This window comes from Rhincodon typus, chromosome 33 (assembly GCF_021869965.1).
Source record: "Rhincodon typus isolate 14 chromosome 33, sRhiTyp1.1, whole genome shotgun sequence".
NCBI lineage: Eukaryota > Metazoa > Chordata > Chondrichthyes > Orectolobiformes > Rhincodontidae > Rhincodon > Rhincodon typus.
In genome coordinates this window covers 26,372,095-26,392,244 of record NC_063364.1, presented here as the reverse complement: position 1 = coordinate 26,392,244, position 20,150 = coordinate 26,372,095, and the positions used below count along the sequence as shown (strand labels likewise).

The 20,150-nt window shown below is 41.2% G+C and overlaps 1 protein-coding gene across 4 annotated transcripts in view; it reads left to right on the top strand.

Moving 5' to 3' along the window:
* Positions 1 to 429: 429 nt before the first annotated feature.
* The window catches only part of LOC109928793 (CTS telomere maintenance complex component 1), a 47,444-nt gene continuing 27,723 nt past the window's right edge, over positions 430 to 20,150 (top strand). For 3 of the 4 annotated variants that reach the window (XR_007265396.1, XM_048615786.1, XM_048615789.1), the window contains exons 1-7: positions 430 to 692; positions 4,202 to 4,392; positions 8,915 to 9,179; positions 10,813 to 11,042; positions 13,270 to 13,411; positions 14,889 to 15,224; positions 16,475 to 16,603. Coding sequence is in view for 3 of the 4 variants with exons in the window: in XM_048615786.1 (XP_048471743.1) it covers positions 651 to 692; positions 4,202 to 4,392; positions 8,915 to 9,179; positions 10,813 to 11,042; positions 13,270 to 13,411; positions 14,889 to 15,224; positions 16,475 to 16,603 (1,335 nt within the window). In the remaining variant the exon portion in view is untranslated. The remainder of the gene's footprint in view (positions 693 to 4,201; positions 4,393 to 8,914; positions 9,180 to 10,812; positions 11,043 to 13,269; positions 13,412 to 14,888; positions 15,225 to 16,474; positions 16,604 to 20,150) is intronic. The other variant, XM_048615787.1, reaches the window with a different exon arrangement.

Genomic DNA, 20,150 nt, shown 5'->3' with positions numbered 1-20,150 from the left:
AGAGCTGGATGAACACAGCAGGCCAAGCAGCATCATAGGAGCAGGAAAGCTGACGTTTCGGTCTAGACCCTTCTTCAGAAAAAGACCCTTTTCCTGAAGAAAGGTCTAGGCCCTAAACGTCAGCCTTCCTGCTCCTATGATGCAGCTTGGCCTGCTGTGTTTACCCAGCTCTACACCTCGTTATCTCGGATATAGACTCAGTTGCGGACTCTGGAAGGAGAACAAGTAGCGCATATGAGCCAGAAGTAGATTCAACAGCGGAACATGTGAACCGAAAATAAAATGGGCTGGTGTGTAAATGGACCTGATGTAGACTCGGTAGCGGGGCGCATAGACCGGATGTAGACTCGGCAGCGGGGCGCATGGACCGGATGTAGACTCGGCAGCGGGGCGCATGGACCGGATGTAAACGCGGCAGCCGGCCGCTTGGGCCGGAAGTAGGTTGTGCGCGAGCAGTGAAGCTCGTTAGTGACAGTTGGTGGTGGGCCTGGCGGAGTTTAGAGTGCGATTTTAAATATTTCATTCGAGAAAGACTTTACATTTGTAGGACTCGGAAAAGAGGGTCCGAGTGGAAGTGGAAGTGGAAGTGGAAGTGGAAGTGGATGTTGATGTTGATATTGATATCCCGCTTCTAAGATGCATTGACGGAAATGGAAGAGTTTGTGTCGGAGTTTGGGGAACTGAACAGTGCTGTGAGTGTCACCCTCCTTTGTAACAGTTTGCATCGCGTTAATTTGCAAATGAATCCATAATAATTTTTCTTTGAAGATTGATAACCAGTCATTCAGCCAATAAGTCACTTTATGGGCAACGGACTGACTGCAGGCGATAACGTGACTGGGCATGGGCCTTCTTTCATGTTCTCCAGTTTAGGTTCCATCACCAAGACCTGAATCAAGACAAAGAGAAGCGGATAGGATTCGGTTTCAATAAGTCCCATTGTTGTAATAACAGTGGCAGACTCCTTCTCAATTATCAACCAGTGTTGATAGTGCTTGTTAGGCAGAGGGAGGGAGTGAGTGAGTGAGTGAGCGAGCTGAGAGTCTGCTGAGATGGGGATATATTTTCTTTCTATTAATGTAACCAGTTACGGCCCATTCCCAACTGCCCATGAAAAGGTGGGTGGTGAACCACTTTCCTCAAAGTAGTCTACATGTGCCCTCAGTGCTGTTAGAAGTGTTTCCATGACTTCAGTCGAGTGATAGCGAAGGAATGGTGATATAGTTTCATATCAGGATGGTTTGTGATGTGGAGAGGAGCTAGAGGGGTGGTGGTGTCCCATGTGTTGGCCTATACTTGCCCTTCTACGTGCTGTCAAAGGAACCTTGGTGAGTTGTATCTTGGGGCACCAATGGTAGAAGGAGTGAGTGGGTTTTTTTTTTGCTGGAGTTGCACTCGTCCAGGCAAGTGGGGAGAATTCCATCAAACTCCTGATTTGTGCCTTGTGGATGGTGGACAGAATTTATGGATGCAGGAGATGAGGTACTTGCCTCTGACATTCTCGAGTTCATGCAGTATTTTATATATCTGGTCCTGTTAAGTTTCTGGTCACTGTTGACTGACACTTCCCTGTTGCCTCTCCCCTTCCTCATAATGGTGGGAATTTGGCAATTGTAATGCTGATGAATGCAAAAGGTAGATGGTCAGATTCTTAATTTCACTACTTGTTCTTCCTCAGGGAAAGGGGTGTGAGGAGAAGGAACATATGTTTTCTGAAGTTTTAACAATAACAATTACTCTCTTTCCACTCTACTTATTAGGGTTCCTGCTTAGCCTGTTTCCAAGGATTTAGGATTACTTTTTCCTCCCCTTGGCTGTTTGATTTGAGCTGTTAGGTTTAGAGGATGGCTCCAATGCTGAGAATGTTCTGGAATAAACAGTGTTATTTGAACCTTTTGTAACGGAGGTTCATAATACATTGTTATAATTTGGGAGTTTAGATTCTGAAATGAAGGAATAATGAATTTTCGTTTTCAGTTCTATAAAGGTCTGACTTGATCTTTTGGAAACTCAGAGTCATTCAGTTCAAAACTGCAATTGGCAGAAGTCATTGTGCTTTTAGGAAAATGATGAGCAAAGCACCTGGGAGAGAGAATTGTTGAAGTTGTATAACTACCAGTGAATGGGAAAAGGTGTTATAAGCAGGATCGTGCAGTGTGAATAGGTCCATAATAGCTGAGCTACTGTTATTAGCAGTTTACAAGGAGTCAGGGCTGGGAGAAGTCCAGAGAATCGTAGAATTCAGTGAAGAAAACTCCTGAAGCAATGCTTTGGAGGTTTGAGAGGAAGACGTCCTATGGTGGAACGCAGAATCAATGGGAAATTCCTAACGAAGGGAGACAAGCACAGGAATTCCTAGAAGCCTGGTTCTCCACTAAGAAAGCCAGCAATAAACACGTAGATCTAGACCCCATATACAGTCCATTGCAAAGGAAAACCGGAAGTGACGTAATCCAGCTCTACGGACACCAGAGTTTAAATGACAGGCGGGAAAACACAACAGCGCTTCATCGGAGGCTACACTGATTATGTTACCCAGCAGGGTAATGAAATGTCTGCGGATCAACGAACCAGCTCGGTGAGCCAACCAACCAGAATGTCCACAACCCGAGCTACAACTCTACTCTTAAAACCTTAGACACCCTACAAGGCTGTGGGTAGCAAAGAATTATGGAATTCCAACTAAGTAATAATGAATTGCATTTGTAGTTAGTTTAAAGGGTCATGGGAGAGATATTAACTGATTGAAAAAATAAAGTAATCCTATTTGTCTTGCACTCATCAGGACAATTTGCGTGAATATCAATTCAAGGGAAAACTGGCACTTGTATGCATTTCATAATCAACATGTTCAAATGTTTTATGACACACCTCTGAAGCAGTTGGGACTTGGACTTGGGATTTCTGGCTCAGAGGCAGGGATGTTACCACCACGTCACAACAGCCTTAAACCAACGTTTATACTGTGTGAGAGGGGATTGCTGTTTGGATGGCAAGTAGACACTGGAGAAGGCAATGCTGTGGTTAAAAACACCAATTCATGTTTGACGGATTTACTTCTCTTGGTCAAGGTGTTGCCCTGAAAATTAACTAGCAAATGACTGTTACCTATTCTGTTGAGTTGAATCAGGTGCAGCTTCTGTATATGGCCTTCCTGTCCACAAAAAAAAAGCCCTATGTATTAATATATGTAATTTCCAGTACAAACAAGTGAGCTACAGTGATCCTAACTGGCAATCAGAACTCTTCTCCAGTACAGTTTTTTTAAAAAAAAAAAAAAAAAAAAAAAAAAAGTTTTTTTTCCCTAATTGACTTGATGAATGAAAGGCAAAAAGTTTTGGAAAAATGTACTTTTTTCAGTAAACTCAATTTCTGTACTATTAAACAGCAATTTACAATAGCATCCAGTGAACGTGCATCAATTTGCCAAAAGGATTACTGCCAAGCCAGCTGAGTAAAATGCTTCAGTCTGGAGATGGGGTGACTCTTTCACTGAGATTTGAATAAGGATAATGATATAAAAGGGATAAATCCATCTTATGTTCTAATGACATCACTGTAATTGTTCTTAGTTACTTTAATATGCTGTGTTTTTTTTGTGCAATAAACTTTTATATTCTTTTATTAAAAATACAATGAAAAACTCTTGTGAATATATTCAGTGACTGACCTCCATAGTAAGTGAAAAGACCATAAGTTTTATTTTTCCATCAAATCAGGTTTCATTCTGGGATCTAACTTCTCCAGTATTGCCAGCAGCTGATACAATTGCAGAAATAGACCAGCTGTTTACAATCCAAAGCCGTATTTATGGCCTTCCATTAAGGATAGCTAAGTCCATGTTCATATTTAACAGCTGAATATTGCTCCCTCCTCTCTGCACATAAGGTCTATGTGGTGATGAAGTTATCAATGGTAGTCTTCCAAAACTGCATGTGGAGTTAGAGTAGGGACAGAGGATCAGATTGTAGCTTCCAAAGTGTGTAGCCATGTGTATATTATGGTCTGTTCTTTACCACTGCGTATTCCCAGCTACTTTGATTTTAAAGGTTTATTTTGTGAAATGTCTGTTAGAACAAATCTGTTTATGCCCTGTTTTGCTGCGTTTGTCAGAATCTGTAGTCTTTTTGAGGTGCTGTTTTGAATGACTTTACAAAAGACTATCACAGCCAATATTTCATTCTTGCCTTCCAATTTACAGGATGTTCAGTGGCTCCAGAATTTGTACAGATTTACAGAAGAGAACATCCTTCCTGTGGCTGTAGGTTGTGAAATTACTTGTAAGGAGTTGAGCAGCTGTCTGTTTCAATGCTTATGCAGAATTTGTCACAATCACAGTAATACTTGTGGCTATCAAGGAAAAGATGGACTTATTCTACCTTTAAGCTATAGGTACTGAAAAATCTAATTATATTCATTATTTGCAGGAAGGTGCTATTTTACTTTAATCTGTTTTTATTTCAGTTAATAATGGTCTTGTGTATTTATGGCATTTTTTACTTCAGATTTTTGTTATCCTAAACTTTTACAATGTTCTAATTTCAGTCATGAGCTGCTAACATTAAGGACATTTGCTTTAAAATATTTTTAACAGTTTGAATCTTAGTATACTTTTAATTCATAGACATTAGTCATTATTTTTCTATGCCTCTCTATTGGCTCACTCTCTTTAGATGGGCTGTAATTCTTGAGCAAAATTATTATATTGTGACAGAGTTGCTTGACTCCAGAGCTTCATCCTGCTTGGCTATCTGGGGTGCAGGTTTTCTGTTGGAGCAAGTGGTTCATTTTGTGAGGAAACACCTTCAAGTTTGCAAAGCTGCACATTTAATGCAAACCACACAGTCTTAAATGTGTATGATATACGATGAGATAAATATCTGCTCCTGAATTATAAAATACAAAAGAACTGCGGATGCTGTAAATCAAGAACAAAAACAAAGTTGTTTCAGAGATAGTAGGAACTGCAGATGCTGGACAATCTGAGATAACAAGGGGTAGAGCTGGATGAACACAGCAGGCCAAGCAGCATCAGAGGAGTAGGGAGGCTGATGTTTTGGGCCTAGACCCTTCTTCAAAAATGGGGGAGGGGAAGGGAGTTCTGAAATAAATAGGGAGAGAGGGGGAGGCGGATAGAAGATGGATAGAGGAGAAGATAGGTGGAGAGGAGACATACAGGTTAAAATGGATGAACTGTTCGAGCTCCTCGTGGGAGCACGAAGCGGCGCCAATACAGTCATCAATGTAACGGAGGAACCGCCTCGTGCTCCCACGAGGAGCTTGCACAGTTCATCCACTTCACCAATACCTTCCACCCCAACCTTAAGTTCACCTGGACCATCTCTAATACCTCTCTCTCCTTCTTGGACCACTCTGTTTCCATCTCCTGGCAACCACCTAGAAACCGATATCCATTTCAAGCCCACCGACTCCCACAGCTACCTAGAATACTCCTCCTCCCGCCCACCTTCCTGCAAAAATGCCATCCCGTATTCCCAATTCCTTCGCCTCCACCGCATCTGCTCCCAGGATGAGGCATTCCACTCCCGTACATCTCAGATGTCCTCGTTTTTCAAGGACCGCAACTTCCCTCACCTCAGTGGTCGAGAACGCCCTCTACCATGTCGCCTGCATTTCCCGCAACTCATCCCTCACACCCCCTCCCCGCAATAACAACCAAAAAAGAATCCCCCTCGTCCTCACGTACCACCCCACCAACCTCCGGATCCAACGCATCATCGTTCAACACTTCTGCCATCTGCAATCCGACCCCGCCACCAAAGACATTTTTTCCTCCCCTTCCTTATCTGCTTTCCGAAGGGACCACTCTCTCCGTGACTCCCTTGTCCGCTCCAAACTCCCCTCCAGCCCCACCACACCCGGCACTTTTCCCTGCAACTGCAGGAAGTGCTACACCTGCCCGTACACCTCCCCCCTCACCTCCATCCCAGGCCCCAAGAAGACTTTCCACATCAAGCAGATGTTCACCTGCACATCTGCTGATGTGGTATACTGCATCCGCTGTTCCTGTTGTGGCCTCCTCTATATCGGGGAAACCAAGCGGAGGCTTGGGGACCGCTTTGCAGAACACCTACGCTCAGTTCGCACTAAACAACTGCACCTCCCAGTCGCGAACCATTTCAACTCCCCCTCCCATTCCTCAGATGACATGTCCATCCTGGGCCTCCTGCAGTGCCATAATGATGCCACCCGAAGGTTGCAGGAACAGCAACTCATATTCCGCTTGGGAACCCTGCAGCCCAATGGTATCAATATGGACTTCACAAGCTTCAAAATCTCCCCTCCCCCTACCGCAACCCAAAACCAGCCCAGCTCGTCCTCGCCTCCCTAACCTGTCCTTCCTCCCACCTATCCCCTCCTCCCACCTCAAGCCGCACCCCCATCTCCTACCCACTAACCTCATCCCGCCCCCTTGACCTGTCCGTCCTCCCTAACTCCCCACCTACACTCGCCTTTACTGGCTCCATCCCCGCCTCTTTGACCTGTCTGTCTCCTCTCCACCTATCTTCTCCACTATCCATCTTCTATCCGCCTCCCCCTCTTTCCCTATTTATTTCAGAACCCCCTTCCTCTCCCCCATTTCTGAAGAAGGGTCTAGGCCCGAAACATCAGCCTCCCTGCTCCTCTGATGCTGCTTGGCCTGCTGTGTTCAACAAGCTCTACACCTTGTTATCACAAAAACAAAGTTGCTGGAAAAGCTCAGCAGGTCTGGCAGCATCTGTGAAGGAGAAAACAGAGTTAACATTTCGGGTCCGGTGACCGACCCTCAGAACAGATGGTGGCTGGGAAAACGTCGGTTTATATGCAGAAAATAGAGAGGTGGGTGGGGTAGGGAGCAAACGATAGGATAGAGCCCAAAGAGAGAGAAAGGAATTGCTAACTATCAGGCTGGGAGAGTGAGTAGTTGTTAATGGGGACTGTTAGTGACTAACAACAGTTGGTGTGTAGTGGCAGGCTATGTGGTAACAAGGCCTGGTGTATGGGGTGGGGGGCTGGGACATGGGAGAGTTTAGGCCCTAAAATTATTGAACTCAATATTGAGTCCAGAGGGCTGTCGGGTCCCCAAGCGGAAAATGAGGTGTTGTTCCTCCAGCTTGTGTTGGGCTTCACTGGAACACTGTAGCAAGCCAGAGACAAAGATGTTGGCCAGGGAGCAAAGTGGTGCATTGAAGTGACAGGCAACAGGTAGTTCAGGGTCTTTTTGTGAGCAGAACACAGATGTTCTGCGAAGCAGTCGCCAAGTCTGCGCTTCGTGTCCCCAATGTCGAGGAGACCACGTTGTGAGCAGCGAATGCAGTAAACTAGACTCTTGGAAGTGCAGGTGAAGTGTTGCTTCACCTGGAAGGTATGTTTGGGCCCTTGGATTCTGGGGAGGGAGGAGGTAAATGCACAGGTGTTGCACCTTCGCCGGTTACAGGGGAAGGTGCCATAGGGCTGAGGGGAGGTGTTGGGGGTGATGGAAGTGTGGACCAGGGTGTCCCGGAGGGAACAGTCCCTGCGGAAGGTGGACAGGGGAGGGGAATAGGTGTCTGGTGGCATCTTGCTGGAGGTGGCGGAAGTGGCATCTGATGATCTTCTGGATGTGATCTATGATCTATGATCTTCTGGATGTGGCTGCTGGTGGGATGGTAGGTAAGGATAAGGGGAACCCTATTGCTGTTGCGGGAGGGAAGAGAGGGGGCGAGGGCTGAAGTGCGGGAGTTGGGTCGGTTGAGGGCCCTGTCGACAACGGAGCTGGGGAATCCTCGGTTGAGGAAGAAGGTGGACATTTCGGAGGCTCCTTTGTCGAAGTTGGCCTCATCTGAACATATGCGACGGAGACGGAGGAATCGAGAGAATGGGCTGGAGTCTTTACAGGAAGTGGGATGTGAAGATGTACAGTCCAGGTAGCTGTGGGAGTCAGTGGGTTTGTAATGGATATTAGTGGACAGTCTATCCCCAGAAATGGAAACAGAAATGTCGAGGAAGGGAAGGGAGGAGTCAGAGATAGACCAGGTGAAAGTGAGGGCAGGGTGGAAATTGGAGGCGAGATTGATGAAGTTTTCCAATTCCAGACGAGAGAGGAAAGCAGCACTGACCCACCCACAACTTTTTCTCTGAAACATCAATGTTTTTGCTCTTGAATTATGTTGAAAGCACTTTGTGTACATTTTTTGGAATTAAATGCAGTGTTTCTAGGAATGAAAGCAACTAATATACTTAAATACACAATTATTCTGTTTGGGAACAATGTATTGCTGGCTACTGTTGCAGCCCTTCTCAAACTTTATATTAATTAGTAATGGCCCAAGTTGTGGAATTCCTTTCCTCAACCTCCCTACATCTCTCCTTTTAAGGTTTTCCTTAAATTTACTTTTTTGACCAAGCTTTCAGTAACTTGAACCAATACACATTGGTAATTTTTGAAAATGAGTCCTGTAAGTGACTTGGGATATTTAATTACATTTAAAAGTCCTGTACAAATGCAAGTTATTTTCATGTTGTTTGTGGACCTTCGCGGGTGGAATGGAGCCAAAATCTGTGAAACCATTCAAGTGGCGGTGAAGTGTGATAATGAATGAATATAGATTCGTGCATGAGGGTGGATTAGATGCAATTATTTTTGTGTATTTTCAAGACCCTGCTGGTTAATTCAGTAGTTTTTGAAAGTAATTTGAGAATGCTGAAATGTATCTAAATCTGATCAAAACGGCTTTTGATTTTCCTCTCTTGGATGCTGACCGAAATGCCTTTATATTTCCAGAACGTTTTGGATTTCAGTTGGGGTCAGTAGTTATATGTCATTGACCAAGGGTTGCATATCATTGTCATGTTGATTAAAGTGTTCATTTAGCATGGTTAGAGTTCAGATAGACTCTGTCTTCTTGCTGCTTAATTAAAGATTTAATTGCAGATTTATATCCATTGAGGAACTTCGTTCTCAGCAGAAAACCCCTTGCTGTAGCCAATTAACATGGAGCACCAGTCAGTTCAAGCAGTGGACTACGCATAAAGGGAATTTACTGATCAGTCAGAAGGCACTTAGTCGGACAAACTTGCTGCTATGTGGTCTCCTGACAGATAAGACCTCAATTATTCTAAGCTCTTCAGAGAGCCAAGAACAACAGAATGGTGGTATCTTGTACTTGCAGGATAAGAGTGGATTCATACCTTGTGAGGTAAACAGAAATTTCTAATCTTGCGAACGTATAAAATTTTGCTCTTGGCTAGTTTTGGTGCCTTAACTGACTTATTTTGTTACGGGGCATGATGATGGAAGGTGTCAATGTTATTTGCTGACGTAAGTAGAGAATGGTTCAAATTAAAAGAATTAATTAGTTCATCATTTTAACAGATGAGTGAAATGAACGTGGAAATACAATTTCTTTAGGATCCGCTTTGATGTAAATTTATGCCGTGTTTTCTTTGTAAAAATGCAATTTTGTTAAGTGGTGGAATCTGGTTACATAGTATTTGATTTGGATATATTATCAAATGAACACTCAAGCAGAAGATTGCAATTCCACAATTCCTTAAGATTCAGTTCTTAGGCTGAAACTACTGTTACAAGCAGAATTCTGCTCTGTAATTTGAAATGCAAGCTGACAGCAAATATCAGAGCTGTTTAGCCAGCTGCTATACATCCACAGTACAACTGACATACCAGATGGATCTGGTGCTCTTGTGACACAGTCCTCTGGGCTAAAAATCCTGAAATTACCTTCTTTTCTACAGCACTTGGACAGCAATAGTTCAAGAAGGCAGTTGTATCAGCATCTTCTCAAAGATAACTGGGCAGAGCAACAAATACAGGGCCAGCCAGTGACTCCCACGTTATGTAGAAGAGAAACAGGTTGATTCAAAAGTATATATTCTAGATGGGCTGTGAACTCAGCAGTAGTTTGAAAACTTTTGTGTAGCTTATAATTAGCTGTCCGAAATTGCCATTCGGTGATGTTCACCAGCATTTTAGGAACTTCTCCACTCTTTGCTCATTGTTAGGTGTATTCAAGAGGGAGCTGGACGTGGCCCCTGTGACTAAAGGGATCAAAGGATCAAGGGATATGGAGAGAAAGTGGGAGTGGAATACTGAAATTGCATGATCAGCCAAGATCTTATTGAATGGTGGAGCAGGCTTGAAGAGCCCAATAGCCTACTTCACCTATTTTCTATTTCTGTGTTAGTTTGCTCAACAGCGAATAATGTGTTCTCTATGGGAAGTCCGGTATACACTTAATGAGAAATATACCAATTTAATATTAGTGGAACGTTCAAGCTGATCACTGCTTTGAGTTGATCACTGCAAGTGAATTCTGCTACCTAACAAACTCAGCAACCTGTTGATGCTTGTGCTATGAGGGAGGAAACTGATTACTTCAATGGAAAATAGCAAAAAATGAAGACTCCTTTAAATTAATCTGAAGTTGTGAGGTTTTAATATATGTCTTGTTTTCATATGTTGATCCCAGCTTAAAATAAAACCTTGGCAAACAAATTCCTGTTGGTTTCCTGGTTCTCAATCCAACATGATTGTTCAGTTTTAGCCACGTACGTTTAAAGTCTTTTATCTGCTTATCCTGCTGAACCAGTAAATTGCTGTCTGTAAGAAATTAAACCTTACCTCTATTTTAGATAAGAATTTTCCTGCAATTATATTTGCACCTAATTTTGTGGGAAAATTGCCTTTTTCACTGAGTATTTCACTTTGGAGTACAATGTATAAGTAACATTTAGTGCAAAACTTTAGTGATAAGTAAGTTCCAAACAGATTTATTTATTTATTTTCTCTTTTATGGTGAAATTCTTGACCAGATTATCAAATTAGATGCCCGGTGGTTGGGGCATTTAGTAATGCTTCCAAGCTGGAGTTATATTCCACTGACTGACGCAGTTTGGAGACTCGGAGGGACCGAAGCTGGCTATATTGAAGTTATCGAAGCACCATTTCTTGTGTTTCCAAAACTGTTAGTTGGAAGCCTTTTGGTACCAAACGCACTAAATGTTTTACTACCAGATTCAGCAATTCATCTTCTGGACAAAGGGTAGGAATACAACTTTCAACATGTAATTTTAGTAATCAAGCAATGTGAAAGTTCTTTTTTTCCCTAATTTAGGCAGTACTGCCTTCTTTCTTGTATCCCTGCGTATGTAAAACCTGTCTCTATCAATGCTATTATTACTACCATGTGGTTGTTTTTAAATAATTGTTCTTTTGTCTGCAAAGGCTTATTTTAAGTTAATTCAGTCAGAACAACTAATAATTAGCACTGTTTAGTATTTTTGTATGAGTGTGAAGTGAATATGTGCACCTTGTAACGTATAAGTGTGATTTTTTTGAAAATCTTTATATTGGTATTGAAAAGATCCACCCATTTCTCCACCTAATTTTAGGAAACAAAATTTCCTAATAGATCTCAAACCTCAGCTTCAAGACCGGTTTTATCAGTCTGGTTTACTCGGCATTGGACTTCAAATTAACTGCTTATGTTGCTGGGTGAAGATCTGAGTCTGTGCAAAATGAAAAATCTTGATACTTTACATTTTAATCAAAAAGGCAATTGCATTTAAATGATTATACTACAGTGGTATCTATTGTAGATTATTTTGAGAAGCTTAAAAAAGCATGAAATAATGATGCAGCAAATGTATTGAAAATGCACTGGTAAATTTATCAAAACGATATCTAAATTCTGAAATTCTTCTGCTCAAAATGGAGTCTTATATACAAAATAACGTGGGTTGAATCTGTTTTGAAGAAATGTCACCTGGGAAATGGAAAGGAGACATTTTGCCATTTCTGCAAACTCCAGTTCCTTATCTCTGATTCTGTTCTCCCTCCTCAGCCACTGTCTTGAGATGAACCAGACTTTTGAGAACTTCACCGTGTTCATGTGAGCACAGTGACGCAAGCTTCTGATATGTCTACTTCACCAACTCATTCCCCAACCTGAGCCCATCATCATATCCTCCTCCTCCTCTCAAAGATTGCCCATTTCTCCCAATGAAACATTCCCTGTCTTTGCCACAACAGCCCATCTACTGAAGCCAGCAGTCCTGATTTTGTCATCACCAGATTTAATTAATTAATCATTTAATAATGCTCTCCTACCTGATTCTTTTATTTTGTCCTCCACATTGCTGAAACTCAAATGCTTTCAAACATTGCTCTATTATTTTAACTGGCACTGAATTCAACACAAACATTGTTCCCAGTCTAGCAGTGATCCCTGTTTCCCAATTTCCTCTGTTTACAATTCTTATACTTGTGTTAAAATCCTATTTAACAGAATGTTTTAAGGAATGTCTTGAAGGATATCCCTGACTTAGCCTTTCATTAGTCCTCTTAATGTCTCTTCCTTTTGGTTTGGACAATTTTGACTCATTGCAATCCCGTGCAACCTCTAGGTAATTTTCCCAATACTAAAGGCACCGCGAGCAGGTTGTTTTGCAGCTTTCAATTAATCTGATTTAGATATTCTGCTTGAGGGTCAATTCACCCAAATGTTGTATGTTTTACAATCTGTCTTCCAATTTGGGAGATCATCCTGGTTCCAGTCTGGTGTTCTTCACCTTGTATCTGTAGCCTTGCAAAAGTAAAGCCAGCAAACTGGCTCCAACTCCCAGATCCATAAGTAGGCATTCACTAAAATAAGATGAACAAGACAGTAGCGTATGTGTATATATAACTACAGCTAGTGGCAGGGAAACGAAAGGGTTTGCTTCCAGCCACATTTGTAAACACAAAAACTTTCATCCCACTCTATGAAACATCCCACCTTTCATTGGTAGGGATAAGCTTTCACTAGGAACACTGGATAATGAGGAGTAGTATGCACAGTAATAATCATTCCAATAAACTAAAATAGTGGCTCTTGAGCTTTAACTTCTGCTGATATGTGCTTAAAAAATATGAAGTAATAGCTAGATAATCAAAAGCAATTGATAATTAATGCTATGAGCTGCTTACCTTGTGTTAAAGAATTATCTGAATACTATACTGACTACAGCTGTGATCTGGATACTGGGGAAATTTCTGTCTTGAGAATTACAGTGAATTAATCTATTGTGCAATTAGATACCTAACATGCTGTATAAGTACGTGCAACTCAGTAGTCTGATGTGATCAATATCTTCACACGTGGAACCGTGTGACAGATGATTGACCTTGTCATTTGTTATCATCTCATGGAAAGACATTGTCTTGTGATGCATTGCAATCCTCTGTTATAGATGATATATGAGAATAACTCTATTCTGATTTTTGTCAAGGTTTTATTGCCATAAAGTGAAGATGAACATAGCTGGAGAACTTGGCCGTCTGAGTTCACTTATAAGTATCCGAGGGAAAACCTTTTTCTCCTTCTTCCTTAATTCCTTTGAAACTGATGCTTCCCTTCCAGTTTTAGTTAAGGTGTGTTTTCAAACAAAAATATGACCTACATTTAAATAGAATTTTTATTGGCCTCAAATGTGTATAAGCTTTGTGTAATGTAAAATCTGGTTAATCTCTTGATATTTCACACCTTTATCAATTTGTGCAATGATTTGCTTTGACTGTAGGTTTTCAAAATAGCAAGATTTCAAAGGAATGTTACAGCCCTCTAAGCTTCATCAGATTTCTATTAATCTGTCATCAAATTTCTGTAGTTGAATTATTATCAACTTATTTCTGAGTGTGTTAATAAATAAAAAGTTCTGCATTGGCAACAGTTGCCCCTTCAGTAGCTGATGCTGGGTATGTTAGTTGGCTGAGTTGCAGTGAACAAATACTTGGAAGTCACTGCTTTAATAACTTTTCTGTATTAAAATGAATAGGACCCTGTCTGGTGGTAAAAATGGCCATTATTTAGGCGTTTGTATCTATTGTGAAACATCTGCTACAATCCATTATGTTGGTGTATGTCATAGGACAACACATTGGCCATAAGCATTACAGCATGTAGGTTTAGTTCTTCTCTCGGTTACTGTTGTGAATTGCCTGAAGGCTGTATCGTCTGTGGAGCAAGGCACAACATTAATGTTGGAAGTAGGAAGGGTAAACATAACTGGGTTTCACTAAATCGTGATATTAGGGAGTTATTTGCTTTCTTGAAATTCTTAATGAAGGCATTGATCCATTTTGACTAGAATAGTTAAGACCATTCAAAAAGGATGACCTAGGGCTTTTATACAAAAGTTCTATTTTGTTTATTACAGATATTACTTGGGCAGATTTCTTCCCAAATATATCTGCTTAATAGAATGATCAACACCTTTTACTAAATTATCTTTGGTTTCACTACACATCTAAATTTTTTGGAGAATCATTGTCTAAATTATGTTTCTAACAATTTTGTTAACTTTAAGCCTCTGAAAAAGCTGTTGTAAATGATTGTGCAGTCTCTATTTGAATTCATCAGTTTGCAATAGTACTGTAATGTCCTCAATGCAACTGAGTAATTTCCGGCTCCATTTTGCAAATCTTTGTATTTCTATTGGCTTTAATTTGATTTTCTTGTTTATTCAACATGATACTGGTAGTCGCTGAGTAAAATAGCGTTCAGGCAGCCTTGCTTTGTGACAATATTTGTCTGACAACACTACCTGCTGGAATTAATGTACCTCCCTAACTTTACAACTGAGGACTTGAATAACCCTTTAAAATAAACTAAACAAACTGAGGTGCACAGGAAAATACAGAATGCAACACTTTTTTTTTTTGCACACAATCATTCATTTACCCACCTTTACCCTGCCTTTTTTAAAGGATAGCTCTTGTATGTCACAGTTTTTCTAACCAGTTGCTCAGTGCAGTACTCTCATCAGAATTATTACATGCTGTGTATGTTAAAAATTAAAAATCTTGGATATTGTCAGTGTGCATATCTCTTATTGTGTTCTCATTTTAGGTTCCTGCCAAACTAATCTGGCATCGCTGCTTAGAAGTTTCAAAGCAATATGTAATAACGAAGGTCTTCATTACCAATCTGCAGGGTACCAGTTATAAGGTGTTTGTAGTGTCATTGTCTTCTGACTTCTACATTTATGTTGAGGGGTCTGTGAAAAAGCAAACTTTGGCAGAATTTATGAGTGTTTTACATATGAAGCAGACTTCTAAAAGTGAGCTAACATCACTTGTTTGTAAAGAAGAATCTCTTCAGAATAGGTCTTCTATTGACTGGTCGACACAAAACACCATAGAAGAAATGTTTGAGAGCAGACAGTCCAGAATATGTTCTTATCATGTGAGTACTTGGTGTTTTGCATTGGTTATGAATGAAGGCTTGGAAATGCACAGTGTTGTAAGATATAAGTATTTGTGTTCTTTTTAAGTGATGATTGCTTCACAAAGTCAATTGACTGTAGGAAATTAACTTATGTTTTTTTGTCAAACTCCCAGTATGTAGTTCCTATTCAATGTAATTGCAGCCCATAATACTGTTTCTCTTGAGTCTGTTGGGTTGTTGTGCCTTATTTTGGATGCTTGAGTTACATTGACTTGCAACTTTATAATATAACTCCGCAGTGCCATTAGACATGGGGAGTGAACCTAAGTTGATGGGGGAACGTGTCTTGGTTTTTTTAAAACAACTTTCTGTCCTGCACTTATCTGCACAAGCAGTTGTGTTTAGTATCTTCAAAGCCCTCCCACAAATGGTTACTCATTATTCTATGAGACTTGACAGTGGATGTTAGCAGGCTATTCAGCCAAACAAGATAACACACCTGAGATCAATGCTGCCTTATTTGGATGTCCCTTTGCAGGAATTTTCCAGCAATTGATGCTAGCTGTTCAAAATAAAAGTTGTGGCAGTTTTTCTCTTTTTGTAATTCAGGGCTGCTGAGGCAAGGGGCAGAACACTATTTCTGCATCTGCTGATGGCGGTTGACATGAGAGTCCAAAGATCAAACTAGAAGTTCACTGGTATGTGGTGCTCAGACGCCCAAGTTTTAACTATCTGAGACAGCAGGAGAGCCCTGTTAAAGATGTGTGCAATCAACAGTGCAAACATATGTATGTTTGATGAGGGAGATAATTTATTTTTGGTCTTTCGACACCATAGCTGGGAAAGTGTGACTTTGCATGAATAAAAGAATGTGGGTGTCACTGGCTGGGCCAGAAATTACTGCCCAACTGTTTCCCGTGAATAGGTACTGGTGAGCTACCTTCTTGAACTGCTGCAGAAGTTTTCTCTCCACACTCTGCCCCCCCATTCTTCCTTTGGTACTGCTGTGAAGTTGGTCATGGAAAGATGCAGCTGGTGGCAGTGATTATTCACCAATCTCAAGTGTAGCTTCCTGTTAGTGGCATCCTTGCATGTTCTTGGATCTACTTTTCAATAATTACTTTGGAGCTTTCAGTGTCGTAAAGTGCAGATATCAATTTTATATCCTTGGATGTATGACTCCATGATGCAAGTTGAATATTCAAGGCTCTGTATTGCCTGAGGTTTGGCTAGTCTATTAACTTTTCTCTCCCTTTTCGTTGCTTTAGGGTATGATAAGTAAGGTATTAAACATTGCAGCAGGCCTTTATGAGCTGGACGGTAAATTTGGTCTTTGTGTGGCTTATCAACAAGTAGTGAATTATGGACGTGGTTTGCGCCCTGGAGCACAAGTGAAGGTATAAATATTTGATGTTTCAAATGTATTTTCCTTCCAGTTAATATTTCTATCTTCCCTGTGCACTTTATAATGACTGTATTCTCTTTCATCTGGAAAGGTAATTTGGATAGATGACCTGCACTGTGGAGGTAGTTTCATTGTATCTGCTGGTTATCCAAGATCTGTACAGTTAGGGTAAAGGATGGCTGTCATCTGTATCTCATAGTGCTGAACTAAATCTCCTAGCTCACAGGTACACCTTTACAGATGTGACACTGTACAATGGTGCGTTACAAATGTGATACTTGAGTGTGTTGGTTTGCTGAAAGATCAGCCATATACTGAAATTGGACTGTATTTTATAACTCTAAAGTTTTGAGCATTAGGCATTTCAGTACTCCTTATCACTTATTCAGTGATATGAAGCTCTACATTGATTTAAAAGAAAATAAAGAACTGCAGATGCTGGAAATCTGAAACATAAACAGAAACTGAAATTGCTGGAGAAACTCAGCAGATCTGGCAGCAATTATGAAGAAGGCTCACAGGACCCAAAACATTAACTCAATATTGTTTATCTGGTTTGTATACTAAAGAGGAACAGTTTTCCACAAAGTTGTTTTTGAAGAACTAATCAATAATAAGGCGGTAATCATTTTCTTACCAAGCCTGGTTAATATTTCTCCATCGGTATTCTTGATACTGCTTGTTGATCAGCTCTCAGGTTTTTAATGCTAACCTAATGTTAACAGTTTTGTATCCCCCCGACAACTGCAAAATGCTCCATCTTGTGGCCCAATCTGGAGTTTCCAGAGCACAAGTTTCTAATGACAGACAAGACTCAAAGTTAGGAGCGGCTCAGCTAGCTAAGAGTAAATAGTGCGTATCTCCCATTTTAATAGTGTGTTATTGAAAATTTAAATTAATATTATCAGTGAAGCAAATAACCATTCCATTCTTGGCTAGCACTATGAGCTCTCCTGGTAAACATGTACTCTTAAGCTTTAATATTTTAATACACTCAGATTGGGCAAAATCTTGTGCCCTCCCAGTAGCACGATGCAAGGTTGGCAGGGGAACTTAATTGTGCAAGAGGCCAAAAATCTAAATTGCAATAGTGGGATGAATTTTTGCATTTAATTCTCAAACTTTAAAGACAGGTGGAGGTGTCCAACTGCAAGCATTGCATGAATGATTGATTATTAAAAGGCCAGTTTGCTAAAATAAACTTCACCGTCTCAATCAAATTCTCCACAAACGAGTAGCATTTGCCCTCTTATTTCCAGCTGCATAGAAATGATGTACAACAGGGAAGGTACTGTCCTTGTTGAATTTGAGAGTGAGAAGCCACTGCTTTGCCCTCAAATCTTCATCGTGTTGTGCCAAGATTGACCTTGGTGGCAATACCTTGCGCTACATTGAGATTGAAGGATGCAAGAACTGCAGATGCTAGAGTTAGAGTCGATACAGTGTGGAGTTGGGGGAACATAGCAGATCAGGCAGCATTAGAGGAGCTGGAGAGTTGATGTTTCGGGTCCGGACCCTTCTTCAGGACTGATAAAGGGTTCCGACCCGACATGTTGACTCTCCTGCTCCTTTGATGCTGCCTGACCTGCTGTGTTCCTCCGGCTCCACACTGTATTGATTGAGATTGGAGGATGCTTGACAGCGGGAAGTTCGGAATGTAATGCACATGCAACAAAGAGGCTGGGCAAAGGTGGAAGCCTGCCTGATGAAAGGAGGCATGCTGACCTGGGAATGGTGGAAGGGCCGATGTGTTTAGCTGCAGGCATCCATTCTTGAGAACTTAAGTGTGGCCCCTGGCTTGCAGGGAATGAATGCCTGTCTGGGTGCCTTGTAAACTTGCTGCCAGGACCTTCGACCCCTCATTAACAACAGAGGTATCAACTTCCTGCTGTCTGCAACCAACAGATTGGCTGCGCCTCTGTGCTAGCATGGAGATGAGCTGAGAACTGCATAATTATGGGAGAAAAGCCAAACAATCCTGAATGGAAGTGACACTCGCTTCCGTGCCTGCTACCAAATGTAAATTCCACAATGGAAGTTTCTATTCCTACTCCTTTTATTTCCTTGCTAGATTTTACTACATACATATAAATTTATAAGAAAGGAGTAGGAGTAGTCCATTTGACCTGCTCCATCATTCAATAAGGTCATGGCTGATCTGATTATAACCACAAATCAACATTTCTGCCTATTCCTAATAACCTTTCGCCCCACTTGCTTAGCAAGCGCCTATTTGCCACTGCTTTAAAAATATTCAAGGCGTTGCTTCTGGGGAGTTTCAAAGACTTGCAACCATCTGAGAGAAAACATTTTGCCTTATCTTTGTCTTAAATGGGCAACATCTTATTTTAAAACAGAGACCTCTAGTTTCAGATTTTTCCTGCAAGAAGAAATGTCCTTTTCATATTCACCCTGTCAAGCCTTCTTAGGATCTTGAATGGCAACAGGGAGATCTGAAATCACTCAGCCTTCTGAGAGAAATCCTTCACATTACAGTCTTAAATTTGGCACCCCTTTCTTCTGAGTCTGTGCCCTCTGGCCCTAGGCTTTCCCATGTGGGGAAGCGTCATCTCTGCTTTTACGCTGCCAAGTCCCTTAAGACTCCTATATGTTTCAATGAGATTATCTCTTGTTCTTCTATATGCTAGTGAGTAAAGTCCCACTTTGTTTAGCCTTTTCTCTCCAGACAATCCTTCCGCACTAGGGACCATCCTTCCAATGAAATGAAATGCTTTCTTAAACAAGAGGACCATTACTCTCATTACTCCCAGATGTACAGATACTCAGCTGTCCTTGTATGATAATAGTAAGTTTTCTTTGCTCTTATACTCCAACTTCCTTGAAATAAGGACCAAAATTCCATTCGCCTTCCTGATTATCTCCTGCACCCATATGCTGGCTTTCTGAGTTCTGTGCACTAATGCCTCCAAGATGCTTTGCGTTGCAGTTTTTATCCATTCTCCCTCATGTGTCCCTGTGCTTATTTAAACAAGCTGAAGGATCTTCAGAACTATTGGGAAATTGCAAAAGCTGGGATTCCTGCATTCTTTCCCTCTGCCCCTTTACCAGCTTCATTTGCAGTCACATTCACCTGTCCCTGACAATGATTAAATCAGAAAACCTTTTCCTAAGGGATGTGATTGCATTCTGGTACAACGCCTCCAGTAACTCTCCCTACCCTAATGTGGTGTTGTATCTGCAGCTGGGCCTTTAGCTTGTAAATGTGACCCAAGCTTCTCTTGGAACAACTGCTTATTGCTAGCATATTTGTCCTGAATCAAGTTGCATTCAAGGGCTTCTACGAGCTGCAGCTGTGAGACATCAGCTGTTATGCCATCCATAAAGTGTTTTAATTAACTAAGTTATTTTGTTCACTGAGTTAATTTCCTTTTGTTTCGATGCTTCTTACCATCAGTTCCTTTACAATTTGAAACCTTAGGAATAGAATAGATCTTAACCACTTACCAGATGAAAGAGTTAGAAAAATGAAGGAACACCCTGAACCTAATTCCCATGCACATTAAACTTGCAGCATTTTG